This window comes from Canis lupus, chromosome 9 (genome assembly GCF_048164855.1).
Source record: "Canis lupus baileyi chromosome 9, mCanLup2.hap1, whole genome shotgun sequence".
Classification (NCBI taxonomy): domain Eukaryota; kingdom Metazoa; phylum Chordata; class Mammalia; order Carnivora; family Canidae; genus Canis; species Canis lupus.
The window spans coordinates 64039360-64063651 of NC_132846.1; the positions used below are offsets into that span (position 1 = coordinate 64039360).

General features: G+C 37.8%; 1 protein-coding gene and 1 long non-coding RNA gene across 5 annotated transcripts in view; one reads left to right on the forward strand and one right to left on the reverse strand.

Annotated features, from left to right (window-relative positions):
* The window catches only part of LOC140640410 (uncharacterized), a 41248-nt gene extending 26023 nt beyond the window's left edge, over positions 1–15225 (reverse strand). The window contains exons 1-2 of one of the 2 annotated variants that reach the window (XR_012037138.1): positions 14833–15223; positions 13844–13909 (exon numbers count right to left, since the gene is read on the reverse strand). This is a non-coding gene — a long non-coding RNA (uncharacterized lncRNA). Of the gene's footprint in view, positions 1–13843; positions 13910–14832 lie in introns of both variants that reach the window. The other variant, XR_012037139.1, reaches the window with a different exon arrangement.
* UNC79 (unc-79 homolog, NALCN channel complex subunit) overlaps positions 14778–24292 on the forward strand; it is a 239232-nt gene continuing 229717 nt past the window's right edge. For 2 of the 3 annotated variants that reach the window (XM_072839727.1, XM_072839734.1), the window contains exon 1: positions 15258–15386. In XM_072839727.1, the coding sequence (XP_072695828.1) occupies positions 15365–15386 (22 nt within the window). In that variant the 5' untranslated portion in view covers positions 15258–15364. Of the gene's footprint in view, positions 15202–15257; positions 15387–24292 lie in introns of those variants that run through there. The other variant, XM_072839735.1, reaches the window with a different exon arrangement.

Sequence of the window (24292 nt, forward strand, 5' to 3'; positions counted from 1 at the left end):
ACTAATAAGTCTCCCAGTCTTTGCTGAAGATGTGTGTGTGTGTGTGTGTGTGTGTGTGTGTGTGTGTGTGTGTGTGTGTTGGGAGTATACCTTTAACTCTCAGCTGGGCAATTGAAAACTCTATCTTAGCCTTAACCTCCTATATAAGGTCTTATGATCAGCCAGAAATTAGAGATTAGGGCCTTCTCAGGTATTTCCTGATCATGTGCACACCTTTTAGTATATGCACAGCTCTATATGTGTGGATGGTCTTCTAGATTCTTAAGAGTAGGTTGGAGCTTTTCAAAGCCCCTATATCACTTCATTCTCCATCTTTTCCTTTTAAGCTTTTTGGATAGTCTATTATTTGCCCCAAATGCTATACACCCCCTCAGGCATCAGTGAAATTAAACAGTTGCCAGAGATTGTTTTTGCCAAGTACCTCAGGAAAAATCTTTCTGAGTTTGTATTTGGGCAAGCTCCAAGTCAGGTCAAATCCAGAAAACTTTGTAAGTGGGATCTTCCAGGAAACCATCAGGCAGCTAAAATAATGAGATTCCTCTTGAATTGGGCTTTGAAGAAACCCCAGGCTGATTCTGCCCCATCCAGTGGCTGCCATCTGCTAGTTTTCACTATAGTTGCAGTCTGTTAGTTTTCATGGCTGCCTCAGAGCAGGAGTGGAGAAGGGCCCTAAGTCAAGTTAAAATGCCACAAAGCTCTCTGTTCTTACCTAGACTCAGGGTTTTTTTGTTTGTTTTGTTTTTGTTTTTAAATACTGCCCAGATTGCTGCAAACCTTTTACTTTCCAGAGTTCAGAAAATGATTCTGACCATTTTTGCTAGTTTTCTTCTTGCTTCTATGGAGAAGAATTTTTTTTTTAAAGATTTTATTTATTTATTCATGATAGTCACACAGAGAGAGAAAGAGGCAGAGACACAGGCAGAGGGAGAAGCAGGCTCCATGCATGGAGCCCGACATGGGACTCGATCCCGGGTCTCCAGGATCACGCCCTGGGCCAAAGACAGGCACCAAACCACTGCGCCACCCAGGGATCCCTATGGAGAAGAATTTTTAGAAATTCTTACTCTGTCTTCAGAACTTCTTACTCCCTCTTTTCACCGACATCTTCTCTGTAACTATGGAGAACATAGCTGCTCTATTTTATATGATGTGGGTATATAGAAGCATAAGATACATATTTTTGTGTGCCATGAGAATCTTGTGATTTGGTCCTATCTACTGGATTGGGTTAAACGAGTTAGGTGGGATGTTGCCAGGCACAAGATTGAGTGTAACCAGAAGACTTTAGTTAGCCAAGGGAATTCAAGGTAAGGCATTGAGGATAGTGAAGCAGCAACATTATGGGGAAAGCCAAAATTGGTGCTTAGATTATAATATTGCACATAAATTTGGAAAGGCACATAAGTTTTACAAATAAACTTGGAAAGGTGGGCAGACATAGAAGAACATATCATGTAATTGGTAGAGCCTAATCACATAAGCAGGCCCAGTGATAAGTTTAAGTCTGAGACTTTGAGTAGTAGACTGGACTAGAGAGCTCTATGTACCTGATGTCCACTGCATGTTCTGGGGGGAAGTGTGGTACAGGTATTGTGGCTTATAGGAGTTGCAACAGGTTAATCACTCGTAGTTTGATTGTCAAGGCAAAACCATAACAAAGCATTGAATATTTTAGGATTTACTGAATTTTTTTGTCTATAAATGTTGAAGGGTTTTATTTATTTATTTATTTATTTATTTATTTATTTATTTTTAAAAAGATTTTATTTATTATTATTTTTTTAAATTTTATTTATTTATTCATGAGAGACACAGACAGAGAGGCAGAGACACAGGCAGAGGGAGAAGCAGGGCCCATGAAGGAAGCCTGACGTGGGACTCGATCCAGAAACTTCAGGATCACACCCTGAGCCAAAGGCAGGCACTTAACCGCTGAGCCACCCAGGCATCCCAGATTTTATTTATTTATTCATGAGACACACACACACACACACACACACAGAGAGAAAGAGAGAGAGAGGGGGCAGAGACACAAGCAGAGGGAGAAGCAGGCTCTATGCAGGGATCCTGATGTGGGACTCGATCCCAGGACTCCAGGATCACACCCTGGGCTGAAGGCAGGTGCTAAACCACTGAGCCACCCAGGGATCCCCCGTGAAGGGTTTTAGAGGAGAGGGAAATCAATAATAGGTGCAGTAGTCAGGAGAGTGTTCATGTAGGAGTGAAAGCTATTCTTTGTGTGTGTGTGTGTTTTTAAGATTTTATTTGTTTTGACAGCACAAGCAGGGGGAGTGGGAGAGGGAGAATCCTGATGTGCTCAATCCCAGAATCCTGGGATCATGGCCTGAACAGGGAGCTCCATGTGATGCTCAGTCCCAGGACCCTGGGATCATGACCTGCGCCAAAGGCAGATGCTTAACGAGTGAGCCACTTAGGTGCCCCAAAACTGCTCTTTGAATAACACGGTTTGGATAGTCAAGAAGTTAAATTGCATTGCGTACCTGCAGACATAAAGGTAGAAATGAATATGAAATGGAAAGTGCATGGGAACTCATTTTGAGTTACATCAAATTTCTTGGTGAAATAGTATTGGAGAATAAGAAAGTTTTTTTTAAATAAAGATTTTATTTATTTATGCATGAGGATATACAGAGAGGAGAGAGAGGCAGAGGGAGAAACAGGCTCCATGCAGGGAGCCTGACATGGGACTCAATCCCAGGTCTCCAGGATCAGGCCCTGGGCTGAAGGTGGCACTAAACCGCTGAGCCACCAGGCTGCCCCAAGAATAAGAAAATTTTAAAATAGGAAATTGTCCAGAACAGAATGATGAAAGGCTACTATGTGAAATGATTGCTGGGCCCTATTCAAATTAGACAACATGAATTAATGGTAGGTCTGTTCTATACAGTAATGTTTATGGTATTGTTTTCCTGTTCATGTCCTACAATTTTTGAGGAAAACAGAGGACTGATTTTATTATTAGACACTTAGTATGTGCCAAGCACCATGCTAAGCACTTTACATGTGTATTTAATCCTCACATCTGACCTTTTGAGGTAGTCATCGTCACCCAGTTTATAGATATAAGTAATTTAGTGTGTTAGTATGGCCCCTTTGTTTCCATGGAACCAAAATTTACCATAAGTAGTGGCAGTTTTATTGTGGGGGGCAATCCAGGTATTAGTTGGGGTCTTTCTTTGCAGTAGAGATCTGGTCAAATTGAATAAATTAGCTTTTCTTTGGTACTTACTTGTTCCTTTGTCATGTTTCTCATCATGCTTCTCTCAGACTCTACCCTGACATCTCTGACATGTTTTACCTCATATTATACTGAGCACAAAGCCCAGACTCTTCTTTTCACAAAATATCTACTTGCACCAAGACTTTTTCTTCTTAGCTAACTTTATTGAAGATTCAGGGGAGCATAGAAAAGTAAGATCAAGCATTGAACTGACATTTTTTTTTGGATAGACTTCTATTTTTCTGTCTCCACCTTTTTCTTCTCTTTTCCTTCCCTTTATCATGAATAACAGGAAAATTCCTTTTTTCCATGGCAGGATAGTTCTCCCCATACCCAAATCTATTAGACTTTCCTTTCCCAAGCATTTGTCAGAGTATTTAGACTAGAGTAATATAATTGACTTCCCAAAGGGAATTGTGGCTCCACTTTTTTTTTTAAGTTTTATTTATTCATGATAGACACACACACACAGAGGGGGGCAGAGACACAGGCAGAGGGAGAAGCAGGCTCCATGCAGGGAGCCCGATGTGGGACTCAATCCCGGGACTCCAGGATCACGCCCTGGGCCGAAGGCAGGCGCTTAAACCGCTGAGCCAACCAGGCTGCCCATGGCTCCACTTTTTAATATAAAATATAATATATTATATCATAATATGTTAATAGTTTGATATAATAATATAACAATATTTGCACAACTATAAGAAGATATGCAAATATATTAAGGAAATGTGTGCGAGTGTGTAGGAAACAGGAATCTTAGTTAATGGTTGTCTAGGAAAAGCTAAATTACTAGGCCTCAGGAAGAATGGGAACCATGACAAGCTGAGATAGAGCCTGGAATGAGATGGTCATTCATAATTCTTGGGAGTTTTAGGGGCCTTAGAAACAGAGTCTGTGGGTCTTTGTGTGGTATTCAGTCATTGACCTATCTCAGGGATCCCTACTTGCTTATGAATGTATCTGTGCTCTTCACTTGCTGTGATTAACTTGCTGATCTTTTAAACATTTTTATTTACCTTTCTGTGAGGGGGAATCTTTTTGGAAGGAATGTCTTAAATTCCTTTAGTAGAGGCTTTTCTGAGTAAGTATACCTAAGAAGCTGCTGTGTATCAGGCACGGTATTTGACAGATTTAGTACTTAGAGAAATTTAATATGCTCAGAGTTAAGCAGTGGCTGAGCAAGCATTTGAATGACAATTTATCTCAAAGGTTATATTCTTTTTATGTTCTTTTTTTAGGTTTGATTTGGGTATATAAATGACCCTATCCCCAAGGAGCAAACAATAAGTAGATGGTATAAGTATGTAGAATAAGTTAGCAGATAAATGCCATATGAATAGCACAGGGAGAGCATTCTGGGAGTTCAGCTGAAGGAGAATTATTTTCTGAATGGATGCTGAAGATTATGGCTAAAATAATCAATTGAACAGCAGAGTTAGGCTTCTAATATGTAGGGATGTACAGAAAAGAATTCCAGGCAAAGGGAATGACATGAATAAAGGCTTAATGATGAGAAGTCACAATGATCAATTTGAGTATTGGATAGGGTACTGAAATCTGTGGTACATACTACTTTAGGATGATTAATCTGGGAATAGCATGAAGGATAGATTAGAATAGAGTGAGATTAACATTAGGGGAACTACTAAGGAAGAAGTTTCAATGACTCAGATGTGAGATGAATTAAGAAGAAATGAATTAGTCTTTTGGTAAAAAAATATGACAAGAAAGAATTGAACTCAAGGATGATTCTAGAAGAGAAATGATATTACTTAAAGCCTGTATTAGCCTGATAATACTATAGAATACCATAGATTGGATGGCTTAAACAATGGGAATTTATTTCTCATAATTCTGGAAGCTGAGAAGTCAAAGATCAAGTTGCTAGCAATTTAGTTCCCTGGTGAGGGTGGCTGAAGATAGCTACCTTCTTACTGTGTCCTCACATGTGTGAGAGAAATAGGGTGAAAGAGAGCAAACTCTGGTCTACCTCTTCCTGTTCTTATAAGAACACTAACATTGTCGTAAGAGCCCCACCCTCATGGCTTCATCTAATCCTAATTACCTCCCAGAGGCTCCACTTCCCAATACCATCACATTGGGGGTTAGAGCTTTAACATGTGGATTTTGGGGGGGACACCATTCAGTCCATAGCAAAGCCTGATTATAGAGTATATGAATGAAGTATAATGGAAAATAAAATAATGTTGAGATTTCAAATCTAAGGGACAGTGAGAATAATGGCCCCCTTATGATAAATAAAATCTGGAAGAGGTATTGATGGGGGTAGAATAATAATGCCTGGTTTGTGTATTTTGAATTTAAGTTACTGGGCATCCCTGGGTGGCTCAGCAGTTTAGCGCCTGCCTTCTGCCCAGGGCGTGAGCCTGGAGTCCTGGGATCCAGTCCCACATTGGGCTCCCTGCATGGAGCCTGCTTCTCCCTCTGCCTGTGTCTCTGCCTCTCTCATTCTCTCTCTCTCTCTCATTAGTAAATAAAATTTTTAAAAAAAGAATTTAAGGTACTAATGGGACATCCAGATATAAATATCTATCAAATAGTTGAAAATATAAGCTTGAAACTAGCAGAGTGGCTGGGGAAAAAGAAAGATTTGAGAATATTCAATTAGTTGTAGTTGAAGCATGAGAGTAGATGATATATCTGAAGGAGGGAGAGATTTAGAGGAAAGATAAGAATTCTAAGGGTGATGCTTTGAGAAATGACTCCTATTTGGGGAGGGGGCTAGGATGTGAAAGATGAAGGAATCAATGGAGAAGTAGTCAGATTCTGCTTGGCCAAGATGGTATGAATTTATGAATTCAGTCTAAACTTATAGTAATGATAGATAAAACATGGCTGAGTTCAAAACAGGATAAATCCCAATTTATACTGGAAACAACTGAAATACAAATTTGTGAATAGGGTTGATGTCACAAGTCTGCTGGATTCCAGGCTGAAAGTAGGCATTTGTACTTTGCCTGCTCTTGCAGGGTAATGGGGGTTAAAGTGTTTCATGTAAGACAGGAACTAGAACTAAACTTACTACTTGAAGTCTCCTGCTTTTCCCAGCCCTGCTCCACCTCAGGAAAAGAGTCTGGAAAACCTGTTGGCTTCTGCTTGGGATACATAGAGCTTAGAGCACATTGTAAGTATAGAGATTCAGAAAGATATTGATACAGCCTTGGGACTTGGACTGAATCAAAGCTGCCCAATTACTTGTTGCTAGATTTGTGATATCTCTATTTAATAATCTTATCTGCTGGCATACAAGCTGGCTCAGTTCTGGCTGTCCAGGAAGTTATGTAGAAACAAAGTACATATTGCTTAGATACGAAGGGTTGAACACAGAGGAAAAGAGAAAGAAAAAAATAAGGGGTGCCTGGGTGGCTCAGGCAGTTGAGCATCTGCCTTCGGCTCAGATTATGATCCCAGAGTCCTGGGATCAAGCCCCACATTGGGCTCCCTGCTCAGAGCCCAGCCTGCTTCTTCTCCCTCTGCCTGCTGTTCATCCTGCTTGTGCTTTGTCTCTCTCTCTGTCAAATAAATAAATAAAATCTAAAAAAAAACAAACAAACAAAGCCTCTTACATAAGCTACATTGAAACAAAGATTCCACAAATAAATCTAATAGCAGGAAAATGGCCAAAAAATAATAAGAGGAATTCAATATAAATAAAATTGTTATTTATGGAGCAAGCTGTCAAAAACCTTAAAGCAAGTAAGTTTAGGATTAAATGAAGGACTAAAATTCATAGATAGGAAAAAATTATGAGCAAAAATCAAAGATACATGAAATGAGTACAGGTGGATATGACTAATACAATTAAATGTATGAAAATGAAAAAATTACATCACTGAAATTAAAATTTCAGTAGAGATGCACACCAGATTGGACACAAAGAGAATCAGTGAATTAAAAGATAATTCTGAGGAATTCACTCAGAATGCGCCATGAATGGTAAAAAAAAAATGAGGAATATGAACAAGCAATTAGGAGATATGGATAGAATGAGAGGTTATGAAACATCAAATAGAAGTTCCACAACAAGGGGGTGCCTGGGTGACTCGGTTGAGCATTCAGTTCTTGGTTTCAGCTCAGATCATGATCTTGGGGTCATGAGATTGAGCTCTGTATCAGGCTCCATGTTCAGTGGGGAGTCTACTTGAGGATTCTGTCCCTTTCCCTCTGCCCCTCGCCCTTCTCACTCAGTCTCTCTCTAAAATGGATAAATGAATCTTAAAAAAGAGGAAAAGTTCCACAACAAGAAAAAGGAAGAGGCATTAAATAAATATTTAAGAGAAATGGCAGACAGTTTTCCAGAATTAAAACATATCACGACTTTTCAGAAAGTGTACTCTCAATACCAAACAGGATAAAATATTTATGTGTTGACACTTCATAGTAGATCTGTAGAACATTGATGATCAAAATAATGTCTTAAATGCTACTGGGAGGGAAAAATGGATTATTTAATAAAAGGCAATTAGAGTGACAGTAAATTTCTCATCAATAGAGGATCCCAGAAAGCAATGAAATAATATCCTCAAAATATTGAGAGGAAAATGAATCTTTTACCCAGCTAAATACATATAAGAGTGTGGGTCAAAAGAGAAACATTTCAGTCTATGGAAATTCTCTAGCCACATACTTAAAAAAAATATATATACTTCAGTGCGGTGCCTGGGGGGCTTCGTCGGTTAAGCATATGATTCCTGATTTTGGTTTGGGTCATGATCTCAGGGACATGAGATTGAGCCCCTTGTTAGGCTCCGTGCTCAGCCTAGAGTCTGGTTGTCTCTCTCCCTGCTCTCTCTTTCTTAAATAAATAAATAAATAAATAAATAAATAAATAGATAAATCTTAGGAAAAAAAAGTGCTTCAGTAAGAAAGAAGAGTGAACTCAGAAATATGGCATGCAAAAAATAGTTGTGAGCATAGAAATTGATAAAATATATTGTTAAATATGTTGATGAAATGAGTAAGTTTTATTTTAATGAGTTCTTTTTTTAAAAATTGTATTTATTTATTAATGAGAAGCACAGAAAGGGAGAGAGAGGCAGAGACACAGGCAGAGGGAGAAGCAGGCTCCATGCAGGGAGCCCAACGTTAAGAAACTCTAAATAACAATAACAAAATGGGGGAATCATGTTCAATTGCAAAGATGATAGAAATATTGATAGTTTGAGTTTGTTAGAAAAATCGTTAGTTCTGCATTTCATTTTAAAATCTGAAAAAGTAATCGGTGAAAGACTAGAAGCAGATTCTATGAGCAGAGGGAAAAAGAATTTTTTTATTAAAGTCAGATGAGAGAAAAGGAGAAAACAGTCTCATGCATATATAAACAGTTGATTTATGATACAGTTGGCATGGGATTAGAATTTGTTAGGGAAGAATTTAATAAATAGTTCAGCATGATATTTATCCATATGGGAAAAGGTAGACCCTACCTCACAGTATACTTTCAAAACAAACTTAATTTGTAATAAACACTTAAATGTAAAAGCAAAACTTTAAAACTTTTAGAATGAAATATAGGAAAATCTTACAACCTTGGAGATAGGAAATAATTTCTTGAACTACAAAAGCACAAATTATAAAGAAAAACATTGATAGATTTGGCTAAATTTACATTTTAAAGCTTGTGTTCAATAAAGACTGTTTAAACAAACAAAAGGCAAGCAAGAGCCAGGGAGAATATCTGAGTTTTCAACTGGTATCATTTTTCATTAGCTTGAAGGACTTCTTTCAGTATTTCTTAGAGTACAAATCTGTTGCTGACAAATTCTTTTAATTCTCTTCTTTTCCTCTGTGCTCATTTTGTTTTTTTTTTTAAAGATTTTATTTATTTATTCATGAGAGACACAGAAAGAGAGAGAGAGGCAGAGACATAGGCAGAGGGAGAAGCAGGCTCTATGCAGGGAGCCCGCCGTGGGACTTGATCCCTGGTCTCCAGGATTACACCCTGGGTTGCAGGTGGCGCTAAACCCGCTGCACCACTGGGGCTGCCCCCTTTGTGCTCATTTTGAAGGATATTTCTGTTGGGTGTAGAATATTGCACTGACTGTACTTCTTCTTTTCGGTACTTTGAAGATGTGATCTTCTGATCTCCATAAATTCTGACTAGAAACCAGTGACTAATAGAATTTGATATTTTCCTGTATGTATTTGTCATTTTCTCTGGTTGCTTCCAAGATTTCCTTTTTATCTTTGGTTTTTGTCACTTGAAATCTGATGTACCTGGACATGATTTTCTTTGTATTTCTCCTGCTTAGATGTTTTCAAGACTTCTTGGATCTGTAAATTTTATTTTACCAAGTTGGGGATATTTTTCAGCCATTTTTTCTTATTAAAGATTTTATTTATTATTTGAGAGGGAGAGAGAGCAGGGAGGAGAGGCAGAGGGAGAAGCAGACTCCCTGTGCAGTAGGGAACAGGACAGGGGCTCCATCACAGGATCTGAGATAATGACCTGAGGTGAAGGCAGACACTTCACCAACTGAGCTATTCAGGTTCCCCTAGCCATTATTTCGTTAAGTGGTTTTTTTTTTCTTCTGCCTGTTCTCTCTATCCTTTTCTTTTATGACTAATATCACACATATGTTAGACATTTTGCTATTGACTCAAAGGTCCCAAGGCTCTCTTATTTTGCTCCATTTTTATCCTCTCTCTGTTTTTCATATTGGATAATTTCCAGAGATCTATATGTAAATTTACTGACTGTTTCATCTATTTTCTGTCATTAAGCCTGTATTTTTATGTTCTAAAATTTCCAGCTGGCTCTTTAAAAACAAAATAATCGAACAATTTTTTCTCTGCTGGCATTCCTATCTTTTCACTCATAAAGAACATATTTTCTTTTACCTCACAGAGCAGAATCACGTTTCCAGATCTTTGTTAATTTCAACTCTGCGTCTTGTTTTTTTCTGTTGTCTTTTTTTCTTGAGAAAAGATCCTATTACTTTATATATGTCAAATAACTTTGAATTGTATTCTGGACACTGTGAATGTTATGCTGTGAAGACTCTGTGTTTTGTTACTTTCCTCTATAAGTTGTTTTTTTGTTTTAATAGACAATTTAAATAGACTTAAACTATAAACTAACTCAGGTGGTAGTTTATTTTTATTTTTTATTTATTTTCAGGTGGTAGTTTAAATCTGAGTTTAGTTCTTTTATCCCTAGTTGCAGTGTTGTTTGCACACAGTCCTGTATGTATGTGTATGGTTCAGGGATAAGCTAGAGATTTGTACAGAGACAGATAATTTATATTTCCTTCTCTCTGGTTCTCTCTTTCTAGTGATTTGCTTTCTGTTTCCAGTAGATATGGTTGTTGTAAGTTATGTGTTTTAGTAATTCAGACCAAAAAAAAAATCTGTGAGCAAGCTATTGGAATTTTAACCACATTGTGTTGAACAAATTAATGCCATTATCCCTCAGGCTAAAAGTGATAAAGAATGGAAACCCATATTCTTGTGCCATTCACTTCTTCCAAGTGTTAACACCTCTCCAGAATCTACAGCTTTTGGTTAGTCCCCAGTTGCTTCAGGTAGATTTTGTTTTGTTTTTGTACTTTATTTAATTTATAGAAGTTATCTTTGAAAGGATGGGTCCAGGAGTCATTTATTTAGTCATAGTGGAAGTGGGACCTGGAGAGAGTATAGGTTGACACAATCATTTCAGTAAATAATTTGGCAATATCTAGTAAAAGTTGAAGTTGAGAATTTCCTAGAACAATTTTTGCACATATACACATGTATAGGAACGATCACTACAGTGGTTTTGGTAATAGGAAAAAATTGCAAATAACCCACATGTTCATCAATAAGATAGTAGGTAAATAAATTGTGGGATAGTTATAAAATGAAATGCGATACAGTAGTGAAGATGAGTAAGTTAGTGCTATAGGTGCCAACATGATTAAAGTAAAATGTGATGTTGAGTAAAAAGTGTATCAGAAAGATATGTATGGTATAATATTAATTATATGATGTTAAGCATGTGAAACAATATATATCGTGTCTGTAGTTACCCTATGCAAAATTTTACCCATTCCAAAATACCAGTCTTTTTCCACATTTCCTATCTCTTTTCCCTGGTTTATTAGTATTTTTTTCTTTTATGTAATTATCAGTATTTAATGTACTATGTTTTACTCATTTAACTATTTTGTTTGTCTTCTCCACCAGACAAGTAGCTCAATAAAGGCAGAAATTGGTGTTTATTTGTTCACTGTAGTATCCCCAGGCATAAATATATAATAGGTACTCAATAAGTATTTGCTGAATGAACAAATGAATAGTATAAATATATGACGGTTTGATTAACCACAAATTTAGATAAGTTTTATGGGGGTGTCTCATGAATCTAAAATGTTTTTTTAATTTATTTTTTATTTTTATTTTTAAATTATTTATTCATGAGAGACACACAGAGAGAGAGGCAGAGACATAGGCAGAAGGAGAAGCAGGCTCCATGCAGGGAGCCCGATGTGGGACTCCATCCCTGGACTCCAGGATCACACCCTGAGCTAAAGGCAGACGCTTAACCATTGAGCTACCCAGGCATTCCTGAAATGTTTTATTTCTTAAAAATAAAGTATTTAATGAAAATGCTGGAAAGAAAGACTTAAAATGCTGGAAAGAAAGGACAATTCATGGGAGTACTTTTAATTAGAGGTATAGTTTTAGAAGAGAAGGGCATGCACCTGGCAATGACTCCTTTTGCAATAGAATAAAAGAAAGAAAGGTTGACACATACATGGAGACAAAGAGAGGGAGAAGTTCATCTTTGTTTCTTTGAAGTAGTAATTTAGGCCATCTGTTGTAGTTGAGAAACTGGATAATGGATACAATCTGGGTTAGTGAATTAGCTCAATGGACATGTTAGAAGGTGGAGATTATAAGAGCCTAGGTTGTTATTTAGGGTATCAATTATATGGATGATTTCAGTCTTGAAGGGTTTGAAAGAGGACTAACCTTAATGGAATGGGTGCATTTGAATGGCTTGAATAGTAATGCTAACAAAAGCAAACACTCATATGTGCCAGAAATTATTCTGGATTCTCATGTCATTTAAAATGTGTCAGGGGGATGCCTGGGTGGCTCAGTGGTTGAGTGCCTGCCTTTGTCCCAGAGCGTGATCCTGGAGTCCAGGAATCGAGTCCCACATCAGGCTTCCTGCATGGAGCCTGCTTCTCCTTCTGCCTGTGTCTCTGCCTCTCTCTCTCTGTCTCTCATGAATAAATAAATAAAATCTTAAAAAAATTTAAAAAAAATGTGTCAGGGATTGTTCTAGATTTTTTATGTAAATTCATTTAATACTGACAACCACCTTGAGGTAGGGATATTATTATGAGCATTTTGTAGGTGAGGAAATTGAGACATAGAGAAGTTAACTTGCTCAAGGTCACACTGAGGCAGACCTGGGATTCAAACTTAATGCTACCTAACTCGAGTCCATACCCCTTAACAATATTATACTCTTTAAATGGGGTAGTAGGAGATTTAACTGATGTCAAACATCAAAATTAGTAAGCAGGCCATGGGAGTAGTTTCCAACACATGCTTTGTTGCTTTATTTCTGGTTATTCAAGATACCATTAAATTGTTTTTCCAATTACTGTCTGCTTTATCAAAGTCTCAAGCCTCCCCCAAATTTCTGAATAAATCATTGAACTTATTTATTAAAAATTTTTTTAAAAAGATTTTATTTACTTATTCATGTGAGACAGAGAGAGAGAGAGAGGCAGAGACACAGGCAGAGGGAGAAGCAGGCTCCATGCAGGGAGCCCGACGTGGGACTTGATCCTGGATCTCCAGGATCACGTCCTGGGCCGAAGATGGCGCTAAACCGCTGAGCCACCACGGCTGCCCTAAATTTAATTAAAAAAAAAAAAAGATTTATATATTTATTTATTAGAGAGAGAGGAGAGTGGAGATGTGAGGCAGAGGGAGATCAAGAGAGAGAATCCTAAGAAGACTCCCCTGATGAGTAAGGAGCTCATGTGGGGTCTTGATCTCAATACAGGAGCTGAAATCAAGAGTCAGATGCTCAACCAACGGAGTTACCAGGTGCCCCTGAGCTTTCTTTTAATCACACAGAATGTTTGACATCTTCAAAGCTTTATATTATATTCATGTTTTCTTTCAGAGTGATTCCAACTTTTTACCCCAAAATAACTCTTCACCATCTTTCTTTACATGACTATTTATCTTTGAAGAATGAACTTCTCTTCAGGATGTATTTTTGGGAATGAACAATGCCTGGTTAGCCAGACCAACCTGTCAATCAGTGAGGTGACATAGTCCAGTTGTGTATAAACCCTAAAGGTCTAAATCACTAAGATTTTATGAACATTTTTGCTAATATTATGAAGCTTGGCCACTTTGTGTATTATAATGGGCAGTTGCCTTGCTGTCTGAAGACTTTTTTTGGCTACTCAGAAACCTCTTTTCTTGATATGTGGCCACATAGTTTTTTAATTGTCACAGATTTATTTTGAATGTGTTTCACATATCATATAGAATTTATCGTTTCCCTAAAATAAGGATTATTCTTTATTTATTTTTTAAAGTTTTATTTATTTAAGTAATCTCTACACTCACCATGGGTCTTGAACCCAGGACTTCAGGATCAAGAGTCACATGCTCTTCCTGAGCCAGCCAAGCGTCCTAAAAATGAGGTGGAAAAACACTGATTTAGTCACCCACAGTTATTATTAAAGCTATTAAAAATTGTTGGTCAACTCTTACAGTATTATTTCCATAGCTTCTGTAAAATCAATCTGCTCAATAGCTTTCCCATAATTTAGGTTATTTGAATTAAGAGTGGCCATAACAGTTGGCAAATGTACAGTGCTTTAATTTTAAAAGGATTTTTGCATGGATGATACCATTTGATCTGCCCAATAACTCTTTAGTGGCACTCTTTAAGTGACAAAGCAGGGTTTTTTTTTTCTTTTGTTTTGTTTTTTTTTTTTTTCTCATTTTACAGATAAGAACCCGAGGCTGAGGGAGATTAAAAGATTGGTCTTAAAATGAGTAAGTAGTAGAACTGGATCCTGAAACTGTTTCTTCCGACTGCCAAGTGCAGGCTCAGAACGTCCCTCCACTCTAGTTGATTCTTTTAAGTATCTTCCTATTAATATGCATGATGCTCCTTTCCATTGGCTTCGTTGTTTTTTCAGCACAGGGGCTTCCTAACGTTCCTGTTTCCATCCTGGGTAGTTGAAAGGGAGCACACCTGGGTTCCTTCTGTCTCCAGTCTTTCGTTTTTCTTTCCTGTGGCCCTTCCAGCTTCACCATCCGTGGAAATCTCCTCCTTTCCCTAGCCCCAACTTCTAAAGTCTTCTCCCAGCCCCCAGGCAGTGGGACCTCCCATCCTAATCATCAGCAGGAGAGCCCATCAGAGAGGGGAGGCAGAGGGCATGGACCGCAGCACGCCGGGAAGCCATGCTGAGGGTTACTTCTGCATTTCCTTCCTCGCGGTCCTCAGGAGCGTCCTCGCCGCCCTCCGGCCCCGGCAGTCTCCAGCCCGCCCCGGATCCGCCTCCCCCTCCTTCCTCCCGAAGGTTGAGACCAAGCGTGGGACGCACCTGTGTCCCTCTCCGGTCGCCCCGTTGAGGCACACCGGGGGCTGCTCCCGGAGCAGGATTTACAGGCCCGGAGAACGCCAATGGGAGATCCAAATGGTCGGGGACTCCGGCACTTTAAGAGGCTTTTCTCTGGGAAACACCCGTCCCCTCCGAGCGTCTTATGAATGGAAATACTCCTCCCCCGGTCGAGCCCATTTTCCCATTTCACCAGGAGCCGCAGCTTGCTCTCTCCTTTCGGTCTCCCCGCCCACATCAACTCGGGCAGCTCCAGGAGGGGACGGACAGGAAGCCTTTGGCCGCCTATTAAATCCCACCCATTTCTCCGGGGGCGATTTCCTAACCTTCCGGGACCGAATTCTGCAATTTGATGTGCGTTTTGTCCGAATGGTAGCGACACGGGCCTAAGGGAGGGGGAAAGCGAGGGGGTGGGGGGTGGGGGGTATGCGCTCTTTTCCTCGCAACATCGCTGGCGGAGCGAGGGAGCTCACACGACACAGATTTTGGGGCAAAGCCTTTCCATCTGGACAGCACCATGTCCACCAAAGCGGAGCAGTGTAAGTAGCAGCCGGCCCGGCGTTCCGGCCCGGCCTCCGGCTGGGAGCTATTGCAGTTGCGGCGTTTGCGGCTGCCGGGAGACCTTGGCATCGTGCTGGTGCGGGGGTGGGGGCTGAGGTTGGGGCGGGTGGGGGGCGGGGGGCGGAAGAGAAGGTGGGGGAGGGTGGACGTTAATGGCAACGCGGCGCTGTCCCCGGTGCTGAAAAATAATGCGGTCTTCCTCGGGCTTGTGGTGGGGTTTCGTAGGGCTGAAAGACCCTGCGAAATGAAATTAAAATGGGGTCCTTCTCGGGAGAAAGAAGCCTCATATCTTTCAGATAAACATTTCAGTATCTCTTGTTGGAGTGGGGGAAGGGGGGGCAGCGGCAAATCAGGGGCGGGGAACCGTCAATGTAACCAGAGCCTGCCTGGCCTTCTGAGCATGCCCAGTTCTAGGTGCTGGAGCCATAGGGGAGTTTTGAGTCTGCAGTTTCCACTTCGGGCTGGAGAGGCCAGAAAGGAGAGAAGGGGGAGGGAGCCAGGAGTCAGGCAGAATTCTGGACCAGGGCGAGGAAATCAACTCCGAAATACCTGCACTAATGCAAAAACTAAGCACACTCTTAGGTTAAAAGCAAGAGTTGTTGCTTTGCGTTGAGGTGAAAGGGGCTCTGGGAAAATGATCTAATTATTTTTCCAAAGAGGTTTCCTTTGTAGGACAGCTCACACAAGCTAAAACAAATAGCAGGGGGATTTTAGTTGTCCTAGTAATGATTGACTGTGTGTTTGGTTGGAGGCAACCAGCTAACTCCTTGTGGACAGAGGAAGTTTCTGATATGCTTTCTATATAGCCTCTCTTATTGTAGTGCGCATTTGTAGGCCGTTGTTATGTACTTGGTAGGTTGATTAATGTGAAACCTTTTCCTGACTGCTCTTGAGGGATTCAGGAACTTGTGTTTGTAAATAAAAGATGTTTTTATTAAGCAATGAGTTTGAATTTTTAACAAACATGCCAGAACTTGTTCATCTAATTGACTCATTTCTTTCAAAGAAGTACACAGTTATGTTGAAAATGCTGTCCTGTCACTACTTAAAAGTCTTTGTAATTCTTCTTTGGAATGGCTGTTAAGGCCATTTTGTGAGACACCCAAAATAGTAGTCTCATTATTTTGGGGCAGTATGTTGTAAATGGTATGTATAAGGAGTGTGTCACTTATTCACCAGATAGATGCAATGAACTGAAGGCTCATAGAATTCCCAGACTGATAGTTCATTAGAGATAGTCTATGCCCACCTACCATTCAGTGCTTGTATTTCTTTACAATGTTATTTTTGGAATCTGGAACATCTGAGTTTGAATCCTAGTTCTGCCATTTACTATTTGACCTTGGGAAGATAATGGACTTCTCTAAACTTTATTTTCTCATCTGTAAACCTGTGGGTAATAGTGCAGATGGGGGGTTGTTGTGATTACAAGTGAGGGAATACATACAAAAGATTGAGTAGTGAGCCTAGCACATAGCAAGTATTCAATAAATCATAGTTATTTCCCTTTTAATAGTCCATCTCTTCTAAATAGAAAGTTCTTTTGTGATTTTTTGGGGCCTTTTTGGAAAATTAAATCTAAACCTCAAAGATAAATTTTGCTTCTACAGAGGCTTTCGAAAAAATTGAATGCATTATATTCTGAGTAATGGTAACATAGTTGGAATCAGTGTGAACTTCCCACTTGAGGATATCACACCCTTGAAGGTTTTATTATAGTATGTTGTTAAAAAACCACCACCTGTCATTTGATTTTATAGTTACCATTACGTAACTTCAGGTTGAAACCAGCGAGTATTTCTGCCTTCATTCTGTGTTTTCTCTTCCTTGTTATATTTTGAGATGCACTGAATGCTTTGTCTTATATCTTTCCTGGGCAGTTAATACCAGGATCGATAAAATCTACAAGTGGATTTGGTTGTGTAGTGCAGGTGGTTTGTAGTTAAGAAGCTATTTTATAATTGTTTATAAAACATTGTTTTTGCTCTGTAGATGATGGAAAGGACACCATATTTGAAACTAAAACATGTGGATTTGCATTTTGTATGCCCTTCTGATTAATTCTGAGACATCGGGCAATTAACTTAATACTTTTGTGCCTCAGAGTTTCCATCTATAAAGTAAGGAATAATAGTACCAGGTGTCTTTGTTTAATCCTAAATGTTGTAGAGGGCAAAGGTCGTAAATGTGAAAAGAATAACGGTGCTCTGAGTGTTTTTAGGTGTCTTTATTTAGAGTGAAGGGAAGTTAAGAATTTCTTTCTCTCTTACATGCATTAATATGAATGGATTGTCACTCTAGTGCACATATACCTGAAAATAGAGCAAACACAAGAAAAGCTGCATGGTGGTTGTTCATGAAGGGTGAATACTTTTTAATAAAAAGAAATTGCAGATCTGTGATCTTTTTTATTTGGACTTGTTAGGAATATGGTTAGGAGGAAGGAGAAAGAGAAGGGAAGGCCACGAGATTTTTCTCCTACTGGATGTGAAGACCACCAGAACGGGAGAGAACTAAAGAGTTCATTTATCCTCTGCGTTCAGGAGTATTATGCACAATACCACTCCCTGAGGACCAAAGGTGGAGAATTAGGTTTAATATAATGTCAAAATATTATTTCTGTTCTCTTCTTCCTGAGGCCTCTTGATGTAGGTAGAGGTTTCAGTGGTGCAGGAAGTGGACATAGTTTGGTTGAACCAGCAAGAGGAAGCACTTGCATTTCAACCCAAACAGATTACGTGATTTACCTTTGAAATGTAAAGTATCACAGATATGTGAAAAATGGTTTTCTTTTTATGTAGTGGTATTTTCTTGTATGAAATAAGTAATAATGATGAAAGGCTACTTTTAGCTAAGATATAGTTTGGAGCTGTTTTTATACATTCAGTCTGTTTCCTGTGTAATGTGCAGAACATCATAACAGAAGATGAAAGCTTCCTAGCAATTTCTTAGGTGATTGCACAGAGCTAAAACTTTTTTCCTCCAAATGTTCTTTTTCTTACAAAGTTCACTGTAGTGAAAATGTTTTTGTAGCTGATATGGAGTCTTAAATGATAAAAATAAGAAATTGTCATTCTTTTTTAGGGGGTTATAAGGAGTCCATCTCCTTTCCTTTCCTCTTGTCTCCTAAGAGTTAAAATTGAATAATCCCAAGTACTTTAGATGTGCTCTTTCACAAGAAGCTTGCTTTTAATAACAGCAGAAGTTAAGAGCTGGGGTTCTAGAATCTAGGTATGAATCCTGGCTCTGTTTCTTGCAATCTCTGTGGCCTTGGACAAGTTAACCTAAGCATCGACTACCTTATCTATAAAATGGGGATAGTCATAGTTGTAAAGATTAAATGAGGTGATCCACGAAAGTGCTTAGTACAGAATTCTGGCACATAAAGTGGAGTTAATAAATGTTAGCTATTAGTATCATCATTATCAAGTATAAAATCTTGTGCTTGCTGCTAAAATGAGGATAATTATAAATTTGGACATAGCCCCCCAGAGTGTAGCAGGAAAAAAAAGAGTAACCATGATATTACTTAAATGGGACATGGGCTATTGGACTATTTTTTATTCTCCTTTCCTCTTCTCTGAGTCTCCTCTATAGCAATAATCAGCCTAATCCATTTTTAGGTGGGAAGGAATCTCTGCACGGCAATTCCTTGACTTGGTATATCTAGCAAGGCACTGGCTAATCGCCTAAGCAGAACATTTCTAAAGCATGATTTACCTATCCATCAGCTTTTGTATTATGATGACAGTGTAGCAGCTGATAAACACAAATCACTTATGTAAATATCCATCAAAATGTTTGCCAAATTTAGAAATTAACCTCAAAGTTTGAATATAAGCTTAAAATAGCTAATTATAGAAATGCAAATAAATGTGATTTTTAATGTATTTATCCTACTCAACATTTTTATCTCAGTAACTAAAAATCTTTTTGATTGTATGAAGAAGAAACACTTTTAAGAGTAGAGATAATTAGCACTATAATTTTAAGTTGAACTTAGCCCTTTCCCATGCATCTTTAAAGGCCATGTTTAGAGAAATCAATAGAGTATTTAAAAACATGTTTATACACATTATATTACTATATAGACTATCATTATATTGCTAATATTATAATAGAAAAGCGCTTTGAATAGCTCTGCAAACTGCAGCCATTTAGAAATCTGGGCACAGCAACATTGCTAATTTCTTGTATAGGAAAACTAGTTTTATTCATATATGCAGAAATTGGAGTAGGCTATTAACTATATTTGTGGTAGCAAAAAGAGCACATGGTTTTAGCTCTTGTCTTACATAGTTTCTCTGCATCATTTGACAGTAGTTGCCACATTTTTTATTTAAACTTTCCTTTTCTTTCTTTTCTGGCTGTTCCTACTCAGATTTTTTTTCTTGGGCTACTTTCTTCTACTTATCCTTTATGAACAGAATTCTGCAATTAGTTGTCCCCTCCTGTTTTAATTGCACAGATTCCTGGTTTCATTCGCTTTTATGGTATCAGCTATTGCCTCTATGTGGATGGCACTCAAATACAGTTTTCTAGTCTCAACATGTCTCTTGAACAAAAGCCTCTCTCGCCATCTAGGTATCTTATAAGGCATCTCAAACCCAAACTCATCGTCTTCCCCACCAAGCTTGTACTCCTTTATGTATTACTCTTATTAATGAATAGCACCACTGTCCACTGAGTAGCACCACCACCTGCCCATTCACCCAAGTCAAAAAATTGAGTCTTCTTAAACTACTCCTACTGTCTGTTATTACTATTCAACAAATCACTAACACTTTTTGATTCTAGCCCATTCAACTAAATTGGTGCCCAACTCCTTAATCTACCTACATTGGATTTTTGTTTGTTTTTGTTTTTGTGTTTTTTTTGTTCCTCCAATGTACCATGTTCTTTTTGCCTGAAATGCTTTCTTTTCCTCCATGTCCTCTTCTTTGCCTTTCTTTAGTTCAATATTTAGCTTGGAAGCCCTGCCCGATTGCCAGTCTTCCCTCGTATGCCCCACTCATGTGCTCACACTGTATTGAATAATTTGTTTTCTGGTCAGGTGTACTCATTTATTTTGTGTATAGACTGTATTATGTTTGTTTCTGTGTCTCCAGTGTGCAAACACTATCATCTAATGCACATGTATGTGCAAAAGACTGTTTCTTGAAAGTAAAAAATGATTGAAGATGAATTAAATGTCTTTTATAAGGAAGGATTACAAAGCCAATTTTTGGATATCATTAATTTGAAGACATCACATTTTTGTTAATGTGAAGGTCTGCTTTAATATAATATGAACATAAACTGTATAGAATGCATGCTTTTCATTTTTTTTTTTTTTTTTTAAATTTTCATTTATTTATGATAGGCACAGAGAGAGAGAGAGAGAGAGAGAGAGAGGCAGAGACACAGGCAGAGGGAGAAGCAGGCTCCACGCACCGGGAGCCCGACATGGGATTCGATCCCAGGTCCCCAGGATCGCGCCCTGGGCCAAAGGCAGGCGCAAAACCGCTGCGCCACCCAGGGATCCCTTTTTTTTTTTTTTTTTAAATTTTCATTTATTTATGGAATGCATGCTTTTCAAATGGATTTACAAGTAAATAAAAATACTTAAAAAATATGTAAAACATTTGCCAAGATAAATTTTATGATATTTATATAACAAGTTACCCTTTTTTCTGAACATTGTGTTTTTATTTCTTATTAGCTAAAATTTTGTTACTATATTCAACATAATAATTATGATTCCTAATTTGTAGGCCATCTTAGCACGCAGCCAACTGTTTTTCTTATGAAAAAGTGACAGTACATTTGAAGTCAGGGACTCTTTATGCTGTAATTTGACGTGGATCTTTTGATAATACATCTGTTCAGGTTTTATGTATTGATTACTCAAGCAATAAGTAGGCTTTAAGTTGTATTTTCATTTTGTAGTGTTGTGTTACAAACTCGGATACATTCATTGCTTATATTCTGAAAAGATGTGGGTAGCTCTGTGTAAATGGGCATATATATTGGTTTAGAATTGAAATGTTTATTGCACCAAGAAGTACATTAAGCAGAATGTTTCCTTATCAATACACTTGCTTTCTGTAGTGTGGAAAGCTCAGCCATTTATTTTATTTAGAATTTTTAGCTTTTTTCAATTCATATGTTATATTTCTGTCTTGTTTTTCTCTTCTTTTGTGGTACCAAGCAATCTGTATTTCATCAACTTGTCCATTCATTTATTCAGCAAATATTTATTGGGTGTTTACAATGTTTCCGGCTCTGGAGGAGCTTACATTTAAGTACCCAGGGGCATCATACTTTGCTGAGCTGTAGATACTCTATTGTCAGCTTTCCATTGATATGCTTGTCTAGGTCCCTAAAACCAATAGGAAATTGAAGTGAATTTATCATTACTTATTCATAGAGAGCCAGTACTTGCTCCTTGTGACCTTATTGCTTTTTTTTTTCCCTATTGTAGGCTAAAAATTTTTTTAGAGATTGTTGTTAGAATCTGCCTTCCCCATTCAACGTTGTTCTTATTTTCCAGATTTTTCTGGTTATTCTTTTTCATTCTTCCAAGTTAATTTTATATTCAAATTATAGATCTCCATAAAAAGGTCTGATGGCATTTTTATAGGTATCACATTAAAATCAGGAACTAACTTACTTAGGGAGAACTAAAGTCTTTAGGATATTGAATCTTACTATCTAAGAACATGATATGTCTCCATTTGCTCACGTCTTTTGGTGCCTTTTCAGGGATGCTTTTAGAATTTTTTGTTAAAGCTTACTTTAGTATTTTCTTTTATCTTTTTCTATCGTAATTCGGGTCTGTCCTCCATCTTTTTACATGAAGGCCATTGATTTTTGTATGCCAATTTTATAACCTTCCTTTACTAAATTACTTTCTTTCTGTAGTGATTTACCATTTATTTTTTGGGTTTTCAAGATATATAATCTGTGAATAGGAAATACTTTTATCCTTTCTTTTCATCCAATTCTTATATATCATATTGCTTTCTCTTTTCTAATTGCATTGGTGAGTATCTCCAACACCATGTTAAATATGGCATAGAGAATGAGTATTCTTGTCTTATTTTTAATTTTAGTAGGAAAGCCTCAAGTATTTCTCTATTAAGTAAGGTATTATTTGGGGCTGAGGTAATATATTAAGGAAGTATCCATCAATTTCTTTGTTATTGAGTCTTAAAAAAACCTGACTGGTGCTGAATTTTCTGTATCTATGGAAACCATATGACTTCTCTTAATTTTATCAATATGCTGGATTTCGTCCTAATTTATTAATTTTTTTTTTTTTTTAAAGATTTTATTTATTTATTCATGATAGTCACAGAGAGAGAGAGAGGCAGAGACACAGGCAGAGGGAGAAGCAGGCTCCATGCACCGGGAGCCCGACGTGGGATTCGATCCCGGGTCTCCAGGATCGCGCCCTGGGCCAAAGGCAGGCGCCAAACCGCTGCGCCACCCAGGGATCCCCTAATTTATTAATTTTTACATTGATATTCATGAGTTAGATTGGTTCACAGGTTTTTTCTATCTTTCTATCATCTATCTATCTATCTATCTATCTATCTATCTATCTATCTATCTATCATCCACCTATCATCTATTTATGTAGGCAGTGGGGGTTGGGTGTAGATCTAGTCAGGACCTGAGAATAATGTTATTATTCACTGTGGAAAATGAGTTTGAAAGTTGTCCTTCTTTTTTATGCTTTGGAGTAATGAAAGTAACACTGAGGGTTATCTGATCCTTAAGTTTGCTTTAGTTCCCCTGTAAAACTGTCTGGTGTGGTGTACTTTTGTAGTGGAATTTTTTACTTCTTTCTGTATTTCTATGACCCTTGTTCTGTTTAGAATTTCTGTTTCTACTGGGGTCAATTTTGGTAAGTTTTATTTCTCTAAAACATAACTCATTTCATCTGAGTTTTCAAATTTGTATAGAATTATGCAAAAGAATTTTCATCAGATATTCAATTCAATCAGATATTTTCTCTATTTCCTTGTCATTGCTAATATTGTGCTTTTAATGCTGTATATTTGTGTTTTTTCTCTGCCCCATCCCCCCGCCCTGCCTGCTTCCAACCTCTCTTCTCTGGATAAAGTGAGTTAGCAGTTTGTACATTGTTAATTTCTTAAGGAACTAGATTTTGGATTTAGATATTGATTCTATTGTTTTTTGGTTTCTAAATTTCTGCCATTTATGATTAATTCTTTTTCTTGATTTCTTTGTTTTATTTTGGTGTTCTCTAGAAAGTTTTCGAGTTGGGTGTTAGTTTTAATATTTTTGATACAGGCATTTTATGCAATGTTTTTCTTTGATGCTTCCTTTAGCTCTAGCCTACATTCAGATAATGTCAGGTCTTTAGTATTATTGTCAAGAAATCATGCAGTTTAATTTTGTATTTTGACTTTGATCCAAGAGTTGTTCAAAAGTGGAAGGAAACTTAAAAAATTTTTTTGTTATTGATTTTTCTTTTTATTGTATTATAATCTGAGGATGACATTTGCATTATTTCTTTTCTTTGGAACTACTAAGGTTTTTTCTGTGGCCTAAGATTTTTGAGTTTTTGTGAGTGTTCTATGTGTGCTTGAAAAGAAGTTGTAATCTCTTTATCTGGGATTCAGAGTTTGATATAGATCTGTAAGATTTATCTTATTTATGTTGTTTAGGTCTTTTGTACCGTTATTAATTTTTTGTCTGCCTGATCTTGGATTGTGAGAGGTATGTTAAAGTCTATTATTAATGTGTTTTTGTCTATTTCTCCTTGCATCTCCTGTAGGTTGCTGCTTAATGAAGGCTATTGCTGTGTTATTGGGTACATAAATATTAATAACTGTAATATCTTCATTGTGAATCGTAGGCTTCAGCATTATAA